Raw genomic sequence first — 24,900 nt, 5'->3', positions numbered from 1 at the left:
GTAGATGTCATACTCCTTTTGTCTCTTCAATGTCAAAAAACGTTCTTTTGAGAGGCCTTTAGTTTTGGGGAGAAAAAGATCATAAGAAGACAAATTTGAAGAACATGCAGGACAATTGAGTACACATACTTATTTTCGGAGCACAAGCGGTTCTCCGATTGGTTATTGAATAATGAAAAGATGCATTGTCATGCAATACAAAACATTTGGAATACGTTTTCTGACTGAAAAACGTAAGATTAAAAGTCATCTGCTTAATTCACAGCTATTTACAAGTCAACTACTCGGGCAATTGCAGAATCGTTTTGATCCTAAGCTTGTAAGACAAACGCAATATCACTGGATTTAAACACTTCTTTAATCTTCCGAGAACGTTCCTTCTTTAGCTCATATTCCAAGAATATTAAGTGAATACAATTATTGCAAAAGAAATTGAATATTCATTTGCACTACGGCTTGGTAGTTTATTAACAAGTTAACAAAACTTAAATTCTGCTTTTTGTGTCTAAGAATACAACAATATATTAAATATTTACAAATAAAATATTGAATTGGAGATTTAATTGGAGCCTCACCAGTTGCCTAGCATTTGAAGATTGTTAAATACTAATTGTTTGTTGCGAAGTCTAACCCAGGCTTGCATGGTTGGTTTTCGTAGTTTTCTAGGTTCTCTTTACAAAGGTTCTCTATGAAAGCATCTTAATCAAATAGCTCCCATGTTCTTTCTATGTTCAAATAACCAACTAACCTAGTTTAAACGCGATTTCCAAGGGAAGTTACTAGCAAAACCCGAATACTCATTAAAAATCATGTAGCTTGCCAATCGGGAGTAACATGAAAGATACGGCGCCAATAATTGAATTGCTGTTACGGTACGCTGTTTCTAAACTTAGATGGTCATTCCTTAATTAAATAGCTCACCAGCGGCAGAGCGGTAAAGACGCTGATCATTGGTAGTTCGGTCCGAGGTTCGAATCTCGCGAACGGGCTGGCCGCATCGGCGTTTTCGTGGTTTTCCCCATGTATACCGTGTATACGAGCCAGTTTACCTTAGAAAGTCCTCTACGAAGGCATCCCTCCCTTTAGGCAGATAGCCCTCGTGTGCTTTGCCATTATTAAATAATCCAATCCAATCCTTAATTAAATATAATTGATTTGTAACTTCTACTGGAACTGACGGTAAGAATTGAAGTGCAAATAAATAATATCGTGTGCAATCTTGATTAATATAAAATTTAAAATATTTGCATTCAGACAGAAAGTTTTTTGAAATATTTGCAATTACTTTATAAGAAGGATTTATTAATAACCGTAATAATTACTAATTATATTACTGATGATTAGGATTCAGTTCTTGACAATTACATTCTAAATTAGAATTTTAAGGATATAATGAAAATACGCTACGCACAAAAATACATTTTAGGATAAAAATGAGTTGGTTTTTTATGTTTTAAAATTTCTTAAATTCATTTAATAAACATCGTATCCTCGTTGTTAATTGAATCCTGAATGTTGGGTGGCGTTTATAGAATTATTCTTACTTGTCCACAGAATCTGCTGACTTATCCAGCCATTAAGTAGCTGCAGATCATTTCTACATAACCATTGAACTTCCATTAATTCAGTCTCTAGAGGGCCGTATGTTTATATCATAATTTGACTTTTATACAAATGATTATTCTAAATATTATGTTTCTATAAAAATATACTGTGCTTTAAAAATGTGGATGATAGTATCAGCCGCTCTTTCAGCCACTTCAAAAGCAACAGTTTGTTAAGAAATAAATTATGCAGTTAATGTCATAAAATTCAAATAAATATCAAACGAAAATTTTCAGTTTTAGACAATTCGATTTAAACGAAGTAAAGTAGCAGACGATAAAACGCTGAAGGTAAAAATTTACTCTTATTTTTTTTTAAAAAGGAAGATAGAGAGAAATTTAAAAAAAATAGTTAAAAATTTGAATAATATCATCTATAATTTAAAAAAAAATAGCTTTTCATATAGTATTATTAAATATTTATTACGCTTCATTGAGGGAAAAAATGTTATATAATTAATGCTTCGTAAAATCTTACTTGAAATTTAAGGTTAAAAATAGCTGTGGCAATTCACTGTAACAAAAATCCATAGACCACATTTGGCGTTATTATAGCTCAAAAAAAAGATGCCATATTTCAAAACTCGAAAATATGTAAATTCGTGTATTCTTAGAAAATTTTGAATAAAAATGTCTAATTTTTTGCAGATATGCTTAAAAATACACCTACTTTAAGATGATGGTAAAAATTTTATAGGTTATAATTCAAAATGTTTATCGAAAAATTTATAAAAATTATTTAAAAATAGAAATTTAAAAAATAAAACACAAAAAAATGGATAAATTTTATTTGGAATGAACCTAAATTTTGAAATGTGAGAGAAAAAATCAAAAAAGTTTAATAAAAAAAGAGATATTAATAAATATTTGCAAAATTCAATTAACATTGAGGAGCTAAAATTTTGAGAGCTAATATTTTAAAAACTACTCGTACGATTTTTACAAAACTTGGTATTCTGGCAGAATTTGAGACGTAGAATCGAAATATGGAAAAAAATTGGTATGTTATTTCAGAAAAAGTCCGATTTTGTGTTCAAAATACCTATGTTAGAATAGTGCTATATATAAATCTAATATATATCCTAAGTCGCGCTTTCGAGACATGAAAAACGCAATTTAAATTTTGTCAATCGGCCCAGTAGAACGGGATATATAGCACTGTCCCATTTTTTTTTTTTTTTTTTTCTTTTTTCTGAGCAGTGTACAGTGCTTGCCCACACTTTAACTTTCCCTTCTAGAACTGAGTATTTAAACCTTTTCTCCAACTGGTAGAATTTGCATTTCTTCACGCGCGCTATCAAATTTAAATATTCTGGCATTGACATTTGAAGGCCTATAGGAAAGCGTAAACTTAGCTTATTATCTTCTGCTTGTCAGGAAACGATAAAATATTTAAACTTTTAGAAAAATGCAAGGAATACAAAATTTAAAAAAAGAAGAAAAATACATTAAGCTTTTTTTTTTATATATATATAAATCAATATATAACACAAGGACATAACAACGACGTTTTCACAACTGTTGCAAAACGGTACAATTTTGCGAGCATTTAGGCGTCGTTAAGACGTCTTGATACGATGCTTTCACAACTAAAATATAATCTGCGAAAGACGCAATAACGACGTCTATGCGACGAAAACCTCATCTGCAAAGACGTAATAAAGACATCTTTGAAACGGGTTGCAAAACAGGGGAGTTTCGCGGACATCTGGGAGTCAAGACATATTGTAACGTTTTTGCGACGTGACTCGCGACCAGTTTGCAACTTCGTTACGACGATGCCGTGCTTCTTGGGATGATGGATGTCAGTGGTGTCAACAGTGTGAGACAGTTCAGGGTTTCGTGCATTAACAAGCAGATGAATATTAAATACTTGCAGCTTAATGCTACCCTCCAAAAATTTGGAAAGCGCAATATCAACACTAAAAGGTAATATTATAATTTATTTCTCCCACCTTCTTATCGTGCCTTCGTGGTGTAGTGGTCTGCACTTTGGGCGCGTATTCCATAGGTCCGCGGTTCGATTCCCGGCCAAGGCGTTGCTAATTTTTGCTCCTGCTTCCAAAATACCTAATGACTCTACAGTGTGGCCCGAACTAAAATGGTGGTGGATGGTGATTCTCCACACCCAGGATTTGGCGATTGCGTCACCTAAAAACCACAGTCGCCCTTCAAAAGGGGGAGCATATAAGGTATTTCTCCCGCCTTCTTAGCGTACCTTCGTGGTGTGGTGGTCTGCACGCTGGGTGCATATTTCAGAGGTCCGTGGTTCGATTCCAGGTTAGGGCATTACTCGTTTTTCATGACTCCTGCTTCCAAAAATTACCTAATGTCTCTACAATATCATTTATACGAAAAATATTATTTATTATATTTTTTATTTATATTATTATATTATTTATATTATTATATTTAAATATTATTTATAATATTTAAATATTATTATTATAAATTATATAAACAGTTTAGGTATAGAAAACTACGCCATTTTGGGGGTTTAAACTTTGGTAAGACAGCAATATTTGAGTAGCGTAAATTTTTAATTAACATTCTTCCGATTTCGAGAGCAATCGGAGAAGTCGCCCTTCTTCAGAAGCAAAATATTTTACAATAAATGGCAGGAGAAAAAAGAACTATATATTTTCCCAGAAATCAATGCCGTCAGGAAGGAGAAAATCAAGGTTGTGCTATTTTGCGAGAAAAGCAGTAATGAAGCTTGAAAGCGGCAAATATGAAAGAAATTTGAAAGCGTTAGGGAGAATCGGATTGGAACTAACGTCATTAACTAAAGAATGTAAAATTTTGTGAATGAGAAAAGTTTTAAGGAAATCCATTTAATCAGCTGAAGAAGCTTCGAAGACAATTTTGCAGAAGCAAAATCAAAGTTATGGGTAAGTGATTAAGTATTATCAGCCATTGAAGATTTGTTTTAATTTTTTTTTTTTCAAAAATATGATTCACTTGATTGACGATGCTCTTTAGCTGATATATATAAAAAATTCTTACAAGGTAAGCTATAAATTACCCAAGAATTAAACTCCAAAAATAGGATTTTTTAAAAACGAACAAGCTATTTTACTGGATTGGCTAAAGCAATAAGAATACTCGTAAATTTATATTAGTCTTTTCGAATACTTAAAGGGATATAGCTGGTGAATATTGCTATATATAAGTATATAGCTCGAATATTTAAAGGTCTATAGTTGATATATAGTTTTCGAATATATATAAGCTGAAGAAGGAGGCTATATAGCTGAAGGTATATAGCTTCCTTCTTCAGCTGGTGTCATATCCTTCCTTTCATTTTTATCGCCTGAGCACAGACTTCTCTTCCGTCATTTGCACTTCTGCAGCTGAAGAAGGAGGTTCTGTATTTAAACTTTGAAAACCAGCACTGCAAATTTACGAGTATGAATGTTATTCTGATTCTGCTTTAACAAAGCAACAAGAATCAGAACTATTAGAACTAATCAGCTATTGTTAAAGCAACAAGAATTGTTATTCGTCGTGTTATTTTTATTCACAAGCACAAGCAGTTTTAGACTTAAGGCATAAAATTATCTGAAATTCGAGCTTGTGCAGAATCCAAGTAGTTTTGTAACTGACAGATAGATAAAATAAGATGAAAACAAGATTATTGCTGTTATTTCCAATAGTTGGAAAAAAAATAATTGAAAACATTTTGTTCATGGAGATGAGGTATCATTATCAACTCCCCATTGAAATTTATAGATTTTATTCAAAGTCCATGCCAATTTAAGGTAAAATATTTGCGTATTTTAAATACAGGATAAGTGTTGAATTACAAAATGTTAAGGAAAAACAAATTTCTTCCGCTTCCGTTTCAACAAACACTATTTGTCCTTCATACAGATGAAAAACAGAGCTATGCAAACTGATTATTGTCTCAGTCCGGGTATTTGAAGTTTCCCTACATCAGCAATCAGTATTTTATTCTAGCTGCTTCTACACTAGATGGCATCATCATCAAAAATCAAAATGCTTCATACAACAACAAGTCTTCAATTTTCTACAACTCTCTAATGGCGGCAACCTTTATTTTGTAAACAACTGTGCCTAATTTCGTTCGGTGTAACATACCTGAATGGCGAAGGAAAAGGGAAGGAAAAATCTGATGTTTATATTTCTCTCTTTCTCAGAAATATCTTTTATTTAGAAGTATTGTGGTTTCGAATGGAAAGTGCATACAAAGAGGAGGTTAGTAACTGAATAATCGGATTACTTTTAGACGCTACTCACTCAGTATTTGGTTCTTAAGTTCGTATTATAGAGCAAACAGTGAAGGGGAGTAATTAAGAATGACGTAGAATAAACAACAGTTTGCAACAACGTATATTTAGCTACAAATTTTAACCTGCTATATATAAATCCTAAAATTTTTATCTTTTACCTAAACAAGTTTCTTCGTGGATATGGCGCCTCATAACATGAAAAGGAAAATGAAACTAAAAGATCTAATATGGCTTTCAAGTTATTAAAAGCTTAAATGTTATGTCGCTATTAAATTAACTAATTAAGAATAAATACCCATGTTTGGTTCAATGAGGACTACGACATCTAATTAGCATTTTGATATGATACTTCAAGAAATGATATTTTGGCAAAACAGAACAAATAAAATCAAACAGATCAATGCCATGTATGTAATATAAATGTCAGAATCATCTTTTATTAATTACAACCAAGTTTCAAACGTCCATACTAATTATAAGACATTATAAATCATACGAAAGGTAATATCATAATAAGAAATACATTCTAAATCAAATGTATCAATATGGTACGTTATTAAAAATGAAAATAAAAGATTTAATTATTAAGAAGTATATTAAAAGCTTTTAACTAGTTCTATTTATTAAGTAATTACAGATAAATCTAATTTGAAAGGAAAAATATAAAAAGTTTTATATTTTATTTAATGGCAACATTCTGAAAATTGCCTATGCATGACAGCTAGTGAATTACAAATTATAAAGATCTTATACATTGCTCACTGGCAATGTCGATGCACTTTGTCAAACCATAATATATGCGTAGGTGTATAAGCACGGTAGCGTAGCGTGACGCAATGGTCAAAAAGTTTTAAAAATACTTCGCTAATGACGTTTCTGAAATTAATAAATTATATGATATATTTACACTACCTAAAGCAGAAATTAGGGAATAGCAAAAATATTTCTAGTAACGAAAAAACATTCTAATTTTGTTTGCCTTTACACTCAAGTTTTGTTGTATACACTTCCATAGAAATTCTAAACTTGCACTAATAATAAGTTTCAACTGTCATATACTATGTACGGGCTGCTTTTTAACTTCTTACAAGCAATATTGTAGAGCTATTAGGTCTTTTTTGAAGCTGGGGGACATGAAAACTGTGCAATGCTCTCACCGGGACTCGAGCCTCGTCCCCTCGAATTCGCGTCGAGTGTGCTATAATGAAGGCACGCAGAAAGGATGAGAAAAATACCTTATGTTCTTCCCCCTTTGAAGAGAGTATGGATATTAGAGGACCCAATTGCCAAATTCTGTTGGTGAAAAATACCATCCACCACCTTTCAGTTCATTCGCCACTGTAGAGACATAAGGTATTTTTGAAGTAGGAAACACGAAAAGTGAGCAATGCCTTCGCCGGGACCCGAACCTGCATCTCCAGAATACGTGACAAGTGCACTACCGTTACACCACGAATGCATGCAGAAAGGAGGGAGGAAATACCAAACCATGATTGACTATTTACTATATAGGGTTCCTCACTTTGTAAATGCTAATTTACAGTTGAACGTGAAGAATCTTAAGAACTTCTAAGCGAATAATCGCTTAAGTTCGTGTGACAAGAAACAACAAGATGGAAAGGTAAATAACCCTTTATTATTCAGATAAGATTTAACAGAACTCCGTCTTGGAGTGTACAATAAAACCATGATGAAAACAAGATGAACTTGTTTTACATGAAGCCCACACTTGGGCTTGAACTTAAGAGGCTAAGAAGTAAACTAAAACTAATCTAAACTAAAAGAGATATAGCCAAAGCTATGAAGATTCTAACCGAGTTGGCCCCTTAACGCTAATTGACTGCGAAGCTATCAAGGGCCTGAGTACTTCCGAGCGTAATAACAGCTTTGAGAGACAGAGTTACCAACAAGGCGGACGCGCGCTATTCGGAAACTCTGATTCTCTCTCTAACTCAGAAAGTAGAACTTCGTGGTTAAGTTCTGCTCTTCCTCATTATGTAATCAGATGTGATTATAAAACTACATTCTGGCCGAAAGTTGAAGTTAAGAATTTGACAGGCAAGGAGTTTAACTCAAAAATTTAACTGTTAATAAAATTAACATAATCCATACAACTATTATGATATCTTCCCTTGATTTTCCTAAATTATCGATTGCTTGCGAACACTATATCGCTTGCTTTGATCCAGTAAATATTTTCTGCCATGGATTTGAAAGCTGAGCAAAGAACGTAAATAACGTTTTGCTTAAACGTAAATAACATTTAAGAACAGAGTTTCTTAAACTGTGAGTCGGGACCTACAGCAGGGGGTAGCCAAAAATTTTAGCAGTTTTGATATTTCTTAAACTTCTTATAAGTAATTTACAATTACCAAATATTTAACAGAATGTATCTGAAAATAGATAAAGATAGGACAATACAGAAGAAAACAACGAAAGCGTTTTCACGCATTCTTTTTATAATATATCATTTTACTTGCTTTGCACGTTACACTGTCATTTCATTTGTTACTTATTTAAAATTTTCACCTTGTGCTATGTCTAAAAGTTAGAAATTAAAGTTAATGACCTAACACTGCAATAGTATATTACAGTATATGGGAAAAATTTGAAAGTTTCACTCACGCGTGTGTCAGATTTGCGTAATGCTTATAGGGTCCAGCAAAATTTTTTTAAATATTATGGGGTCCTTGGTTCGCGAAAAAATCTCAGTGATAAAAAGGGGTAGCGACTGAGAAAAGTTTAAGAAGCCCTGCTTTAGAGAGAGAAAAACAGCAGTGGCGATATAGCGATTTTCCTTAGTTATAAGACATATCTGTTTTTGAAATGTATTTGGAAAAATTTAAACATAGAACATAGACATTAAATACTGAAATATAGACTTCCAATTGTTTTCTAATGTATTACTGCGTGTGTACGGGTTCGTAATAAATTAATGCGGACATGTCCGATGATAATAAAAATTTATTTTAACAAAAATAAACAAAGTTCCGGAATTTTCCGCAGCAATAATCGTATAGGAGTTCACAGTATCACAGAGTACAATCGCAGAGCTAAACACAACATCACAGTATCACAGAGCTAAACACAATGAAATACAAGACGCATATGAAGAGAAAGCTAACTCGGATATCTCAGTTTTCACGCGGAACTAACAACTTGCAACATCAATAACTAAGCAACTAAAACAGATACTTCCTGTTTGGCCTTGAATAGTTTTCAAATGGCCGCCGAGATATTTCTGGTATTTTCTGGTTCTCGAAATTACTGGAAAGCAATAAGAGGGTGGAATTACGGTTACAGCTAACACAGTGGTTAATTACATTTATTGAATTTCAATACACATTACGGTGATACAAACACCGGCCCAAAATGTCGCCTAATTTGGCGATAAAATAAGTCTTCAAAATCATTGTGAACTTGGCAATATCTCTTCAAATTACCATGATAACCATTTACTGAATGTTAAATGCACTTGCCCTTATATTCTTTCTTTTCTGGCATGCCTTCTCTTTAGATTTTTCATGTTACACAAGAGATACAAAACTTTTACTTATAATTCTACTAAAATTACCTAAGTACAAAATTCGTAACAGTATTATTTTTTCCACTGTTTTAAGCCTTAATTATTGCAAAATAAGTATCATCAAAATATTTTTTGTAATAATATAATTTATTTAAAAAGTGGTAAACAAAACTCGCATAATAATTCGGGACTCAAAAGTTTTATTAAAATATTTTATCAGACGGTTATTTCTTGTCTTACTGTTTTCTTTTAAATGAAAAACATCACAAGAATTGTCATATGCAGCTGGAAATTATACTTGGTTAGCGAAATATAATAACAGTTCTATATATGAAATGAGCATTACAAGATACTACAAATTAAAGACAAGTTCTGTTAGCTAAGTAGTAATTAGTCATTTTAAAGATAGCAAAATTATTCGAGACATCCAAAAACTCCTCATTGGAAAACATCCACTTAAGGTTGAAGCATTAAAATGATACAAATTGTGTGGAACCTTTGAAACTGCCTTGAAATCTACACCGCATTCCAAACTAATATGAAGAAATCCGAGATTTATGTTACGAAAAATCTAGCAAAGCACACAAAGTAGTACTTGCTTGCAGCGGATTTAGAAGAACGATATGCAATGAAATTTAACCCATGAAACTGTTAGAAAGGTCGTAGAGACATTAGGCATTTTTTGGAAACAGGAAGAATTGAAAATTGAGCAACGCCTTCGCCGGAAATCGAACCACGGACCTCTGGAATACACGGCCACCATGCACACCACTACACCACGAAGGCAAGCTAAGAAGGCGGGAGAAAATAGCTTATATACGGTGATACAAACACCGGCCCAAAATGTCGCCTAATTTGGAGATAAAATAAGTCCCCAAAATCATTGTCAACTTGGCGATATCTCTTCAAATTATAGAGATAACCATTTACTCAATGTTAAATGCATTTGCCCCTATATTCTTCCTTTCTTATATATTATATTTAAAGGACGACTAGGTTTTTACGGGACCCAATCGCCAAATCCTGGGTGCGGAGAATCATCATCCACCACCCTTTTAGTTCGGGCGCCACTGTAGAAACGTTAGATTTCTTTTGGAAACAGGAAGAAGGGAAAAATGAGCAACGCCGTCGCCGGGAATCAAACCAGAGTTCTGTAATACGTGCCCAACTTGCAGATCACTACACCACGAAGGCACGCTAAGAAGGCGGGAGAAAATACCTTATGAAGTCATTAGGGCATTGGATACAATGGGCGATCAGCAAGAAAGAAATTCTTCGTCAACAAGAAGACAATGAAAATATGCGTGACATTCGCAAAATCCATAGTAAACAAAGGCTCATCATATTGGAATAACGTTATATTTGCATACGAGTCAAAAATTTAATATGGTATTTTTGGGTCCGATGGACGAATTACTGGGTAGCTAAAGTCGAATGAAAAATGTAATCCGTATAACCTATTGCCTACAGTTAAACATGAGGGGGACAGCATAATAGTTTGCGTATGTTTCGCTGCTCCTGAGATGCAAAATTTGCGTTTTTATCGAAAATGATATAGATCAGTATAAATATATAAGTATTCTTACTGAAAACTTGAAAGCATATGCAAGAAAACTTGAAAGCATATGCAAGAAAACTTGAAAGCATATGCAAGAAAACTTGATATGGAAAATACATTCAGATTCTATCAGGATAACAATCTTAAATATAAGCTTTAAAGATTCGTTGGTGATCATTATACAACTGTTCTGAAGTTATCCAAATTCCGCCTTATTCTCCTGAATGAAATCTCTCGACCAAATATGGAGTGAGTTGGAGAAACGAATAAGGAAATGTGACATTTCTTCAAAACATTTTCTCAAAGAAATTCTTACAGAGGAAGGAAATAAACTAGAACATTCTTACAGAAAAATATTAATTGAATCCCTTTCAAAGCACATGAAAATATAACTATAGCTAAAGGATAACTAGCGAAATATTAAATCCACCATTATGTTCATGCTTTTTTTATTAAATATAAAGTGTTTGTTCAAAGTGCCCAAATATTTAATTTTGAGAAAAGTTTGAATAAAATATTATTTTTTCATTAAGAATGCTTTGAATAATATTTTTAAAACAAGCGGATTTTAAAAATGGTGATCAGTAGTGTATGTAAAAGAAAACTGAAGTCATTTCGCTTATATTTACTAACTGATATTTGCAAATAAAACCGAAAACATAAGTGTCCCAAACCAAATATGATCTACTGTATCTGTATGTCACGTAAAGCGTATTTGGATCAAACATAAAAAAGATCCAATGTTTTCAATTCGTAAGAATGATTTCGTAATGTACAGGAAGATGCTAATAAGAAAGCCAGTGGCAGTTATCCTTCATAGTCTTCAACGGTTGACAATAATGTAAACGTTGACGATTGTTCCTGAAATATCATCTCTTGCATCTTTTCAGACGACAGCTAATAAGCTTAATGTACGGAAACATATCTCATAATTTCTCATGGAATTTCCAGTAAAAGAAAAATGCATTTTCATTTCGTCTTTTAAGCATTCACTGCAGACCAGAAAGAGACTGAATTTCCGTATGTAAAGTTTTAAACCAAATTGTAGACGCAAATCGTGATTTTATTTATAAGCAGTGTGGCAGGAAATGAAGCTTAATACTTTGCTCCTGACAGTCAGGTAAATGCAGTCCTCTACTCGGCTGTAGAACATTCAATTTAAGTACAGAAATTTGTTTCCAAATTCTTCAGTAAGGGACCTGATGACCCATGACCTGTTTTAACCAGAAAGGAACAATTCATAAAGAATATGTTCCTGACTCAATGACAGCGAACAATATATTTTATAACGATATAATGAACCTTTGACGCTAGCTCAGGCACGAGAGGCACAATCATATAACTGTTTCCGTTGCACAAGAAAGCGCAGTCATAGATATTCCTTCTCGAGAAGCAATTTTAAGATAATAAAAAACCTCACAATTATCAGTCACCCAGCTTATTCCCCAGATTTTAATGCTGATCAGATTTCCTGTAGTGAAAGGAAGTTACGCATCAAAAGTCATAATTTTAACTGAAGAGATTCAGAAAACCCTAAAACGAGACTTCAACAGTAGTCCAAAAGTTAAGTTTTAGGAAGGATTTAAGTATTTGTATAACCATTCCAAGAACTGAAGAGATTTCAAATGAATATGTACTAAAGGCTAAAAATCAGATTTTTTTCCCTTTGATTTTCAAGTTTCAACGTACTCTGAAAAATTTATAGCTGAATATATTCGTGTTCATTGTACCAAAATCAATAATTGGTTATTTTCATTTTTGATATCATTTGGTTGTTTTTTCAATGTTTTCGTAAAATAAATATAGCATTGCTTTTCAATATATTTCTTCTTTTGACAAATATTTCTGCTTAAATTCACAGAAAATGTTATTAGCGTTTGATGTACACACGATATTTTTCGTGCTGTAGTTCGTGTTTATTCCAAATGGCTGACTAGCGGTTTAACATAAGTAATCATATTAGTTGTTTAACAAACTGCACCTAACTGCTTGCTCTCGTGATATAAGTTGTTATATAGTCAGCATTAGGCGAATCGTGGTTCGAATCCTGGCAAGGACATATTTGACTTTCCATGCTTTCTGCTCCGAAAAATATCCCACTGTCCCTACAAATGTATTTGAAATGACATCCGTTGGATGCTTTAATAAAAAAAAAAAAAATCTGATATGCACACCACATGACTTCCTTGTGCGGAATATTAAATTATACACATTTTTTCTTGCACTTCATTTAAACTTTATTGGATTTAGTTAAATCTACTTCATCGACAACGCATAAACCACAAGAGAGTAAATGCACTCTTTTAAAATTCACTATATTTGTTTACCATAGCGACACTCTGGTGCTAGGTTCACTTTAACAGCGTTACATTTCATTTATTTTATAACTCAGAATTTATATCATTTGAAGAATTATCTAATCTTTGCCACATGTTCTATTCAAATACTATAATAAATCTAAAACGATGTATAAAAGAAATTAAACAAACAAAAAAAGAAAAAAAAAAAAAAAAGAAACAGTTTTTCACAGACGATTCAGTATTTCTCATTCAATTTATTCAGTTCTCACTTCGCAATAAGGCAAAAATACATAAAAACTCAAAATATCTACATTAAAAATTACGAAGTAAATCTTAAATACTTATTTCTTCGAATAAATTCCAGAATGGATTAAGCATGATTTAATTTGCAATAATAAAAGAAGGCGTTATTTTTGGTGTGGCGAAGCTTAGTTTCTATAGATTGGCAACAAATCCACTATTCTGCTAAGTTTCAAATGTAAGAAAACACGGCCGCCATGGTGAAATTAATTAGGCTTAGTCGCACTGAAACAACTTTTAAATTTTTCATAATTCTACAAATCTTGAATGCAGATTTACTAAAGGCATAAGAACCTTAACCGGAAGATAAGAATAACCTAATTCAATCATTCTTAAAGCAAAAAAAAACGCACGATTTATAAACATATAAGAATAAAGAAACTGACATCACTGAGCTAAGTAACAGAGTGGATATATATATATATATATATATATATATTCATATACTTTTGGTGCGGCCGATTGCAACCAAAATACGAGGTGCACATCCACATGTTATAGCAGTCTTATATACAAAATTTCAACGTTCTGAGGATACTCGTTTTTGAGTTATGCAAGATACGTACGTACGCACAGACGCCACGAAAAATTCTCTTCAGAATTCATTTTAAATCAGTTTTATAACTTTTTTGAGGGCAAAAGAGTCCTTTAATCTGTCCTTACGTACAGATATCATGCAAAAATATCGTTAAATTGCATTCGATAGCGGCCAAATTGGATATTTTTGTTGAAATATGATACCTGAAATTTTTCGCGATTACAATACTTCCTTTTTACTTCGCACACGGAAAGAAAAATAAGAGCATTCATTGTTTTTAAATCAGTAATTTTTTTAAACAATACAACTAAATTTCAAAGATATGTCAGATGTCTCTCATATCAGATGGCAACAACTTGAAATGTCCGAGGCTGCGTTGAAGATCAATGTTTTGTGGTTCGTGCAATATCAACATTTCCGTAATCGTAGGGATCCTAAATCCAAGATAGTGTAACGCTATGTAAATATCCAAAAATTTGCATAAAAGAGCCTATTTAAGATATTTCTTACGTCAAGTGTCCTGAGAAGAGTCGAAAATGTTATACTAACTCAGACTAAGAAGTGGAGAAAGAGGCGATAATGGTAAACAATCTCTATTCATTATGGTAGGAAACATAATAACTCTACGTTAGGAATCTTTTAATCACATGATGAATGATATAATTATGTTTACGCAATGTGAATCTCTGAGATATTAATAAATGCGTCGAAAATGAAATTATGGTGAATACTTCGTGTGCCATCGGCTCCTCCTGTTTGCAGTATGTCACTAGCAACTATTTTACGCGATAAATTGTTTCGACTTTTTGGTTTCTAGTTTTCTTCTAAGGCGCATTCTTTTCATTTGAAAAGCCTTATTCCAAATGACAGGCAAAATTCCAGCATTTCGTTGTCTGAGGTGGCAGCAGAAGTATCGTAGTGTGCTCCAATGTAATTACGTTCGTAACAAAATTTTGTGCAGCCATAAATAGCTTTGGAGGTTCGTGTTTCTGTCTAGTGGCATCTGAGTTAAGCGCCTTTTTTTCGGGACGCATCTAAGTAAACATTAATCCAATTACAGGGTGTAGTGAGGTCACGATGTTCGCTTCTAGCGAGTAATCTTATTCTCATGTGTCAGAAAATAAGCTGAGGTAAGTAAGATACGGGATAACACTTTAACCAGATAAACTCAAACACTATATTTTTTTTAAAAATTGGCATTATAGAACGTGCATGTTAAATCAGGAGCTTGCAATTAAAAATAATCAGCATATTACTAACAGACTTTTAAGATGGTTAGTTTGTGAAAGATTAATAGTGAGCCAAAACATGTAATTAGTTATTCAAAAAAGTACTTAAGAAGGGTACAATAAATGGTGTTAGAAACATATTTTATTAATTTGAGTAATTCTGTAAATTTTATTTAGCAATCTGCGATAAGAGAATAGTTAGTCCTCAATGGTGCACTAAAATACATTAATTAATCTCTGATTAATTGAATGATTTCATATACGGAGTACAGTAGATGGTGTTAAAAACATCTTTTACTAAGCACATTAAAACTGCAGATGTTCATAAAGTTCATCTGTTGGATGTATTATAAATCAGTTATATGTGTTGTTAAAGTAAAATATAATTTAAATTATTAGGAAGTGCGTTTAATGACTTGAAAACCGGCCGTTTATTTAAGCATCTGCAGATTGATGAAATTTGAAAGATAAATTAAAGATCTATTACTTATTGAATGACAACACTCTAACATGTGGTTATGGGCAATGCCGTGTGGAAGATCTAATAAGACATTGTAGAGACATTAGGCATTTTTTGGAAGCAAGCAAAATGAAAAATTAGCAACGCCTTCGCCGGGAATAGAACCGCGGACCTCTGGAATACGCGCCCAGCGTGCAGACCACCACACCACGAATACATGCCATGAAGGCGGGCGAAATACCTTATAACATTATATTTCACATAATAAGAACGCTTCTGAAGACTTGATACTTTCACCGTCGGTTAACAGACTTTACAAATCAGGTTCCCAGAAATTTAAGCGATAATTTTTATTTCCTGTAACTTAATCTTTATTGTTAAGGTAACGGGTGGTTCATAACTTAAAGATAATGAACACCTCAGCTCATCTTACGATATTAAATCTATTAAATAGATTGATCATATAATTATTAATGGGTAAATCTTGCCTGATCCGTAGCACAAGGGATGAATTAAACAATGGGTTAAAATTTCATGGTCTGAACATATCACTTACCGACAATTTATTGTATTTTTACATATTTAAATAGTGCTTCATTTTGGAATTTTTTTACACAAAATTAATTTTAATACATACTGATAATGTGCTTTTTCTTCTTTCAGCGCTTTTCTTGGTTTGCCATAGTCTTCATTATTATAGTACCAGAATATTCATGCCTTTCAAGTTCAGTTCTTGAGACTAGTAACAATAATCATAAGTCAACTCGAACTTTCGAGACAAATGGGCGATTTAGACGAAAAAGGGAAGCAGACGAGGAAGATGTTATCAATCGATTCGAAATGGAAAGAGTTTCGCCTTTATACGACATTGTTCGTCACCTCCCTCCTTTCGAAGAAGAGTGGATACCGTCACCTATAACCACAACTACTTTGACTCCTGAAGTCTCAGCAAGGACTTCATCCACAACCGAAATAAAGATAGATGTGTCCCGAGATGAAGATCACGTGGTGAGTGAGAGTGGAAGACAATACGGTGGCAATTCTGCCCGCAGTTGGTTCTACAGTGCAGAATCCTTCTCGAGTTCGAGTCACTTCGATTTGACAAATACAGAACTAGAAGAAGGGAGTAAGTTTTACACCAAAGTTTCAACCAGTCGACGTCAGGATGAAGATCATGTGATGAGCCAGTCTCCGGGATTGATGACATCTCGCATTTCTCTACTGGACGAAGTTGTTGTAGAATCTCCAACGACTCCTTTCATCAACGTGACAGTCACGCCAAAGGTACAGGAAGAAAAACCAAACATCACCACTCGATATATCCTTTTGCAGTCTGGCAGAATAGTGGCTATCAACGTGACATCTGTATCATCCGCCTTCAAAACGAGCGGAGGAGGATCTTCTTCTAAACCATTCTCTCCCACTCGCACAATTTACTTTGGTAGTCGGTTAAAAACGCAGAATAATACAACATCAGTCAATATTAGCAATGTAAACCGGTTAATGAGTGGGCAATCTACTTTTTCGAGTACGCCATCAACCCCCATCAGAGTTCAAACTGAGAAAATATCTGATGCTCTGAAAAACAAACAATCTCCAACCAAAAAGTTAATAACCACTAGCAAGAAGCCAACAACCGAAATACCGAAAGAATCAGCAAGATTAGTTCACAAACAACGTCACTCGAGTACAGCTACTTTACTAGTCACAAATCCACCAAAGACGACTGCTTTGAGATCATTCGTTGAATACAGTAATGTCCGCTACACATCTGGTGACACCATAGAAAAGATTTTCGATCTTCTTCAGCCTGATACCACCGATATACCTTTCTTTGTCATTACTTTCGATTCTTTGAAGAGGAATCAACAAGAATCCCCGAATTTAACAGAAACTACATTTAGCGGCTCGACAACTAAAACGCCTGACCATGAACAAAAAAGTAGAAATCTCAAATATAACGAACCTATAATTCTACAAAAACCTCCCCAATTGCAGGAGCAAGATGCATTTTTGAATTCCAGAGAGAAAGTGGCTAAGAATTCCGGAATATCATCCGTTCAGCGCAAGGAATCGGTGACTAACAACAGAGGTAAGGATTTCACGAAAAAGGTAATAGCTGATAGGTAATAAATCTTGCCTGTAAATAAATATAACATACTAGGAACAAAATGAAAGAAACTTAACGATTATAACTTAACGATGTTAAAAATGTAATGTTAAGAGTAATGTTAAAAGTCACCTCAATACCGTGATAAAATTTATTATTACTGTCTGCCCTATACGTACTCCAAAATGTTAATATTAGCTGCTTTAGAGATGACTATATTCTTTATCTTAATGCATTAAAACGTATTCTTAACAGTCGAGTAGCAGCAACTAGATTTTGACAGCAGAAGTTGAGATACCAGCGAACATTCATCACAAGACCAAAAGCCAATACCGAGGATATGTCCATTTTGCTTTTTGTGATTCATGCGTGAACACGTGAAAGACGTATTCCCTGACGATGAATTCAACACAGATAACGACATAAAACACGCAGTGCATCTAAGAATAAGAAGTCCTTTTTCCCGATGTTATTCTGCTCAGGCCGCCTTATCGATTACTGAAATAACACCATCTATCACGTTGCGATTGTGTTAAGAATTGGTGAAATACTTTAAAAACATACTGAGGTTGCAATATATCTTTTCTGATATACTGTTTTTTTTTCCTTTCGTTTTTGAATGCAAAATGCTATAAGTAAAAAAAATATCAAAATGTTTAAAAATACCGTTAAAATAATTAATATATAAAAATAAAATTGTAATTAAATTAACAGAGACTTTCTTTAATAAGGCAGTGTATTTTTCGATTGATTTCTTCTAATATCCTATAATAGGTGAAACTGCTTTATTTATGACATGGTATGAAATAATTCTTGAAGTTAAATGACGCTATTAAACGCAAAACAAATTTTAAATGATTATAAAATTTCAATTTTTTGCCACCAAATATTATCGCCTTGCAATATTCGTATATTTAAAAAATTAAATAATGAAGAATTTGCATGAATATATGCATGTTTCTTGCATTGGGAAAAAACAACGATAACAAGAGCCATCAAATTTTTAATAACCTCCACCCTTACACAGGCATCTGGAAGCCGAATTTTGAATTTCCAATTTGTTTTATTATCTATTTCATATTTTGCAAAACGTTAGCGAATTTTGATTAACAAACTCAAGAATTTCAAAGTCAGCAGTGGCGACACTGTACAGGATAAAATATTTTTATCTCCAGCCTTTCTGCCGGAAATTCCAAAGATATGCTGTTTCAAAATATTTCGTTGTTGAATTGAACTTTATGTGGCGTAAGCACCAAGAACGCGATATTTAATAAATAAAGTACAAAAAAAACGTTAATAATAAAAAGAAAAAAAGTTTTGTAAAGCCATCTTAATAAGAAAATGTGTGTGTGCGATTATGGCAAAGCCTCGAGGGCTACCTGCCTAAGGGGAGGGGCGCCTTCGTGGAGGACTTTCTAAGGGAAACTGGCTCGTATACACGTTACAGATGGGGAAAACCACGAAAACGCACATGCAGCCGACCTGTTCGCGGGATTCGAACCTCGGACCGAACTACTAGCGTTCAGCGACTTTACCGCTCGGCCGCTGGTGGGCCCTTAATAAGAAAAATTTTACATATAATGAACTAAGGAAAGACTGAAAAAAAAATTGTTTGCCAAGACTTAACGTTGCATCAGGAATTCTAAGCGCATAGTGCTATGCTTGCTTTTAAATATATATATATATTTTTTAAATTTGCTGTTGAGATATATATGATGAGAGTGCGAAAAGATTTATGCTAAAAAACAAAAACAAAAACAAAAATGTGTTAGTAGAAGTGAGTGTAACATGAGGATGTATCGGACTTGTGTAGATTGCGAGGTCAACGAGAGCGTAAAAAAGCCTTATGGGCGACCGTTAAAAACTGAAACCTTTGATTTAAAAAAAAAGTTTAATTAATTGCATAATCGTGCTTTGTTTTATATATCAATATATTGCATTGCCAGGAAGAACAGAGTGGCAGCTCGATAGCCATACAAAAAGAGAAGCTATATTTCCGACATTAAAATCCAGCCTAAATAATTAATTTGTTCAGATATAAATATTAATAATAAATTTCGGATGCACATTTTAGTTACTGCTGAATTAATTGAAAAGTTTCTGAACGACAAAAAAAAAAAAAAAAAAAAACAAGAGAAGTCTCTTTCAGTCTTATAACAGCCAGCGCATTATGGCATTCTGAAATTGGCATACTGTAGCTCACACTGGAAGTAGGCTTCTCACGCATTAAGTATCAAATAAGTATGGTGATTTTCTTACTGTTAAAAACTTATCAATACTTCAAAAACGTTCTATATAGTTTTATGAATTTCTTTTAAAAATAAGGTTTAACTACATTAAATAACAACTTGCATTTAGAAACTACGGATTACAGCCTAATATTGGGATGAATCTTAGCAGTTGTAAGATAATGCATGGAAAAAAAAGGAGAGAATTTGGCTTACAGAAGATGACTAAAAATAAGGATTATATTAATATTTAATGCTAATTATAGAAAAAAATATTATCTTCTTAAAATAATCGTTTATAACCATGGTGGTGCATGTCAAAGCAATGCGTCATCTAATCGTTTTATGTCTTATTCAAGTGAATTATAGACCTATTTTTAATCTCCCAGGCCTTTTTATTGGAAGCAGCAGGATCTGCTTTTCTATAATTTTCCTTCATCATATTTTGATAATATTCAGCAAATATTTTATCTCAACAGTAGGTTAAAATTACTCGAGGTGGTTGCGTCCCAGCTCCTTCACAAAGGATGTTCATTCAAAGGTCACAGAATTTAGAATATAAGCCTGACCGTGTATATGTCAAGCAATAAGATTTAGAAAATTGAAATTTGAGCCTTATGTATGACCCGAATTGACATTCAGGTCCATGAACAAGTCAAATAAAATTATCCTGTAAATCCAGCTCACTATACATCGCTGAAAGGGCGAATACTTTGTCGTTTAAACTTAAATCTATCAAGAGGAGCTGACTAAACTTAAATCTATCAAGAGAAGCTGTAGTTGACTAAGTTCTAATTCATCTTTAGCTTCCCATTCGATAAATAAGGACAGTGGCGTTGTAGAATGAAAGGGCACTTTCAGATCCAATAGTTTTTCTTACTCAGTTCTCGTGCCTTTGAAACTTGTATACAGCGTAAAAAAAGGGACAGTTCTACATCTCCCGTTCTACTGGACAGATTGACGAAATTTAAATTGCGTTTTTCGTGTCTCCAGAGCGCGACTTAGGATGATATTAGATTTATATATAGCTTCACTCTAACACAGATATTCTGACACAAAATCAGACTTTTTGTGAAATGACATGCCAATTTTTTCTTCATATTTCGATTCTACGACTCAAATTATGCCTAAATATTAAATTTTATAAAATATGGTGCGAAATTTAAGAAGAAATTCGAAAATTTTATTTTGTAGTATTTATTTCAATTTTCGCCAAGTATAATTTACCTGGCGAACTACTTAGTTTATAGCAACCCATTATCCTATTCTTTTTTCATTGCAAACGAGCGGGGAAAAAAGTCATCCTTTATACCTTCAAATAATTTTAACAAAGTACGTATTATCATTTGGCGTTATTATCAAAATAAATAAATAAATAAATAAATAAATAAATAAAAAGATGCCAAATTTCAAAACGCTCCAATATGTAAATTCATGTATATCTTAGGAAATTTTGAATAAAAAACTTGTAACCAATCCTTTAACATAAACTGTTGGACTACCTGTGACAACAAGGCTGCCCTCTGACCAAACTTTCTTAAAGCTAAATGTAATGTCCGTGTGTAACTTAAACCTGTTAATAAATATTTGTTACACTATACCGGACTCTTCTATGACCCTATCTAAAACGACCCCTTTACAAAGTGACGCCCAACGTTAATGCCCAACTTTAAGAATTTTCCTTGGCTTTTGCTCATTTTATTTTTCAGAAACAGTATTTGCAGCCACACCCGCTGCATCTAACTCCTACAACTTTAGGAAAGGAAATACCTCTCCCGTCAGGTATGAGGTTTTTTTTTTTTTGTGTGTGTGTGTGTGCCACTCCGATGGCCTATCAGCAACAAATAGTTGTCGTTAATGATATGGTTTGTTTTGCATTTAAACACTAAGGTTCTATAATGTTTTAATCCTTAATGTTGAAAACGTGAAAATACTTAAATATAAAAACGTAAAAATACTTAAATATAAACTATATAATATAACTGTGTTCTTAAAGTATATGTAGTGGGGGAGTTGAAGATGCTAAATAACAATTCCGACGTTGTTTTCCACACAACAGAACATTTAATAAAGATAATCAGAAAAGGTACAAATTAGATTAAATACAAGTGCCGTTTGATACAAACAGGATTCTGTATAGTTTTACCAGTCTTATCACATAAACGATTAGTGCCTACTCGCACTTGCTGATGTATTAAACAGTTCAATTTACCACCTTCGCGTGGAAAACTACAGTTCCTTATTCTACACCTTCACGTGCAGACAGACATCTCACCACCTTCGCGTGGGATAGCAGAAGAGTCTCTGTCATACTCCTCTTTCACCTCGCTGCTGGCGCATCGGTGAGGCCCTCTGGTGGTTGTGTCGCACTTCCAGATACTACATATATATGTGTATCTTTCATGAATATTGTATCATTTTGAAGTGATTAAGAAATTCTTTCATTTTGTTTACACATGAGGGCTCTAGAACTGCATAATCATAATATTCAGTTTTGTTTCGAAATGGTAAATGTGGTAAAACATAAAAAGGTAATAATATATTCAAAGCGAAGCATTTTAAGAGTAAAATTCTGTATTCTGTTAATGCTGAATGTATTAAATCTTATAAACGTAGTTTCGATTTGAGCTTAACTTGACGAACCAGTGACTCAATGACATGTTTATTACCCTGTTGGCTCCATAACGGTTTTATTTATTGATATTTTTTTCTTCCCTTTCCGCTTACATTGCTGAAAATTGTTTATATTTGATGATTTAACGAAGCGTAAGATTCTTTCTGGTAAAATGTTATTTTTTTATACTGATTGATATACGTTTCAGATGTGCGCAATTCTTTTAGTTTCATAAGTATATTGCTATCAATGAATATTTTATTTTGTTCTTTGAGAATAGAAATAATTAACGAAAAAAGATTTTATTGATGTTATTTAAACTGTGCTATTTCTAAGCCCTGTAAAATGTTTTCTTTTAAGTAAGAGAGTGTTTTTTATATATTATTTTGAAACTGTGTTACTTTTGATACAACTAACTTTAGTATAGTGCTATTCTATAGTAAAATGACTACAAATCGTTTCTGGGTAAGGTGACCTTATTACAACTTTCTAGTTAGTGCCACAATAAAGTGTTTTTTTTTTCATCGAAGAATTTATTTATTTATTTTAAGTAAAACACGTCATCACGTCGTTTTTTGCTAAACTACGTAAACAAGATATGTGTGTTCTAGCAAACGAACTTGGTGTGAATGTTACGGAACAAATGACAATAGTTGATATTAAGGATGTCATTTTAACGAGTAAGGGATATAATGAAGAGTTCACTAAAGGTCTATTTTTTAGCATTATTGCGGAACGAAAAGAAGTAGAAGAACGTGAATTTAACGAAAGAAAACAGCGTGAGGAACGCGAATATAATGAAAGAAAACAGCGTGAGGAACGCGAATATAACGAAAGGAAAGAGATAGAAGAACGCAAGCACGAGCTTGAGAAATTGAAAATACAAGTAGCTAGTTCAGGTGCTAGTCAGGATTCCGTACCTGCTTTGAAACTCACTGATACGGATATCCCTAAGTTACAATTACAAACTTTAATTCCTCACTTTAATCCAAAAAGTGATGACATGAGCCTTTTTCTCACTTTATTTTAAAGGCAACTAACAGTTTTGAATATACCTCAAGGGAAATGGGTAGTGTATCTCTTAAGTTTGTTACCTAATGACGTTGCAAAACTGATTGCAAAGGAATCTGCTGGTGATGCACAAGATTATGACAATATTAAACAAATTCTCTTAAAGCGTTTTAAATTGAGTGCTGAAAAGTTTCGACAGTTATTTTCGCAACATCGCAAAAGTCCTAATAGTACTTAGCGAGAATTTTACTTCGATTTGAGAAATTTCTTTGATGGCTGGATTGGCGAATTAAAAGTCAATACTTTTGAGAATTTAAGGATTTGATGATATCAGACCAAATTAAAATCCGATCCCCTTCTGAGTATAGAGAACATTTTGTGGATTGCTGGAATTGTTTTAGATGTACAAAATCATTGGTGGTTTTACCACGATAATCCGCAACAAAAGTTTAAGTTTACTGATGATGATTCTAAACCCAATGATCGAACCGAATGTTCGTCGGAAGTTGACACTGTACTGTTAAAAGAATGTGAAGGACAACATCCATCGCCTCATCAAAGATCACAATTAAATGAACTATTGAGTCAATATTCAACTATCTTCCAACTAGGCGGAGAAGCAACACCTTTCATAGAACATCGAATTAAAACTGGAAACCATCCCCCAGTAGTTGTACCACTATACAGAATGAACCCTGCTAAGAAAGAAATCTTAAGAAAGAAATTGACAAGCTCTTATCCGAAGGAATAATTGAAGAAAGCGAATCCCCTTATGCATCTCCAGTTGTTTTAATACCGAAACCTAATGGAACAGTACGCCTCTGCATAGATTACCGTATATTGAACGCGATTACAGTTCCAGATTCCTACCCACTTCCGAGAATGGACGACCTGTTACATGAGGCAAAACCTACTCCTTTCATGTCAACCCTTGATCTTCGTGCAGGTTATCACCAAGCGAAGGTTCATACTGATGATTAAGACAAGACAGAATTTGTGTGTCCCTTCGGAACATATCGTTTCTTACGAATGCCCTTTGGTCTTCGGAATTCCCCAGCAACATTCCAAAGATTGATAGACCGTTTTCGCAATGGACTTGAGAACATCCTAACCCTCACCTATATGTACGACATAATCATACTGTCAGAATCATTCGAGAAACACCTTTC

General features: G+C 33.4%; 1 protein-coding gene across 2 annotated transcripts in view; it reads left to right on the top strand.

The window, feature by feature from the left end:
• The window catches only part of LOC118183250 (uncharacterized), a 281,528-nt gene that overhangs the window by 209,990 nt on the left and 46,638 nt on the right, over positions 1-24,900 (top strand). For both annotated transcript variants that reach the window (XM_085824786.1, XM_035352719.2), the window contains exon 2: positions 16,432-17,860. In XM_085824786.1, coding sequence (XP_085680912.1) covers positions 16,609-17,860 — 1,252 coding nt within the window. In that variant the 5' untranslated portion in view covers positions 16,432-16,608. The remainder of the gene's footprint in view (positions 1-16,431; positions 17,861-24,900) is intronic.

The sequence above is a fragment of the Stegodyphus dumicola genome, chromosome 1 (genome assembly GCF_044657685.1).
Source record: "Stegodyphus dumicola isolate Sdum_Otavi_A_Nest chromosome 1, ASM4465768v1".
Taxonomy (NCBI): domain Eukaryota; kingdom Metazoa; phylum Arthropoda; class Arachnida; order Araneae; family Eresidae; genus Stegodyphus; species Stegodyphus dumicola.
This window is presented reverse-complemented; position numbering and strand designations above follow the sequence as displayed.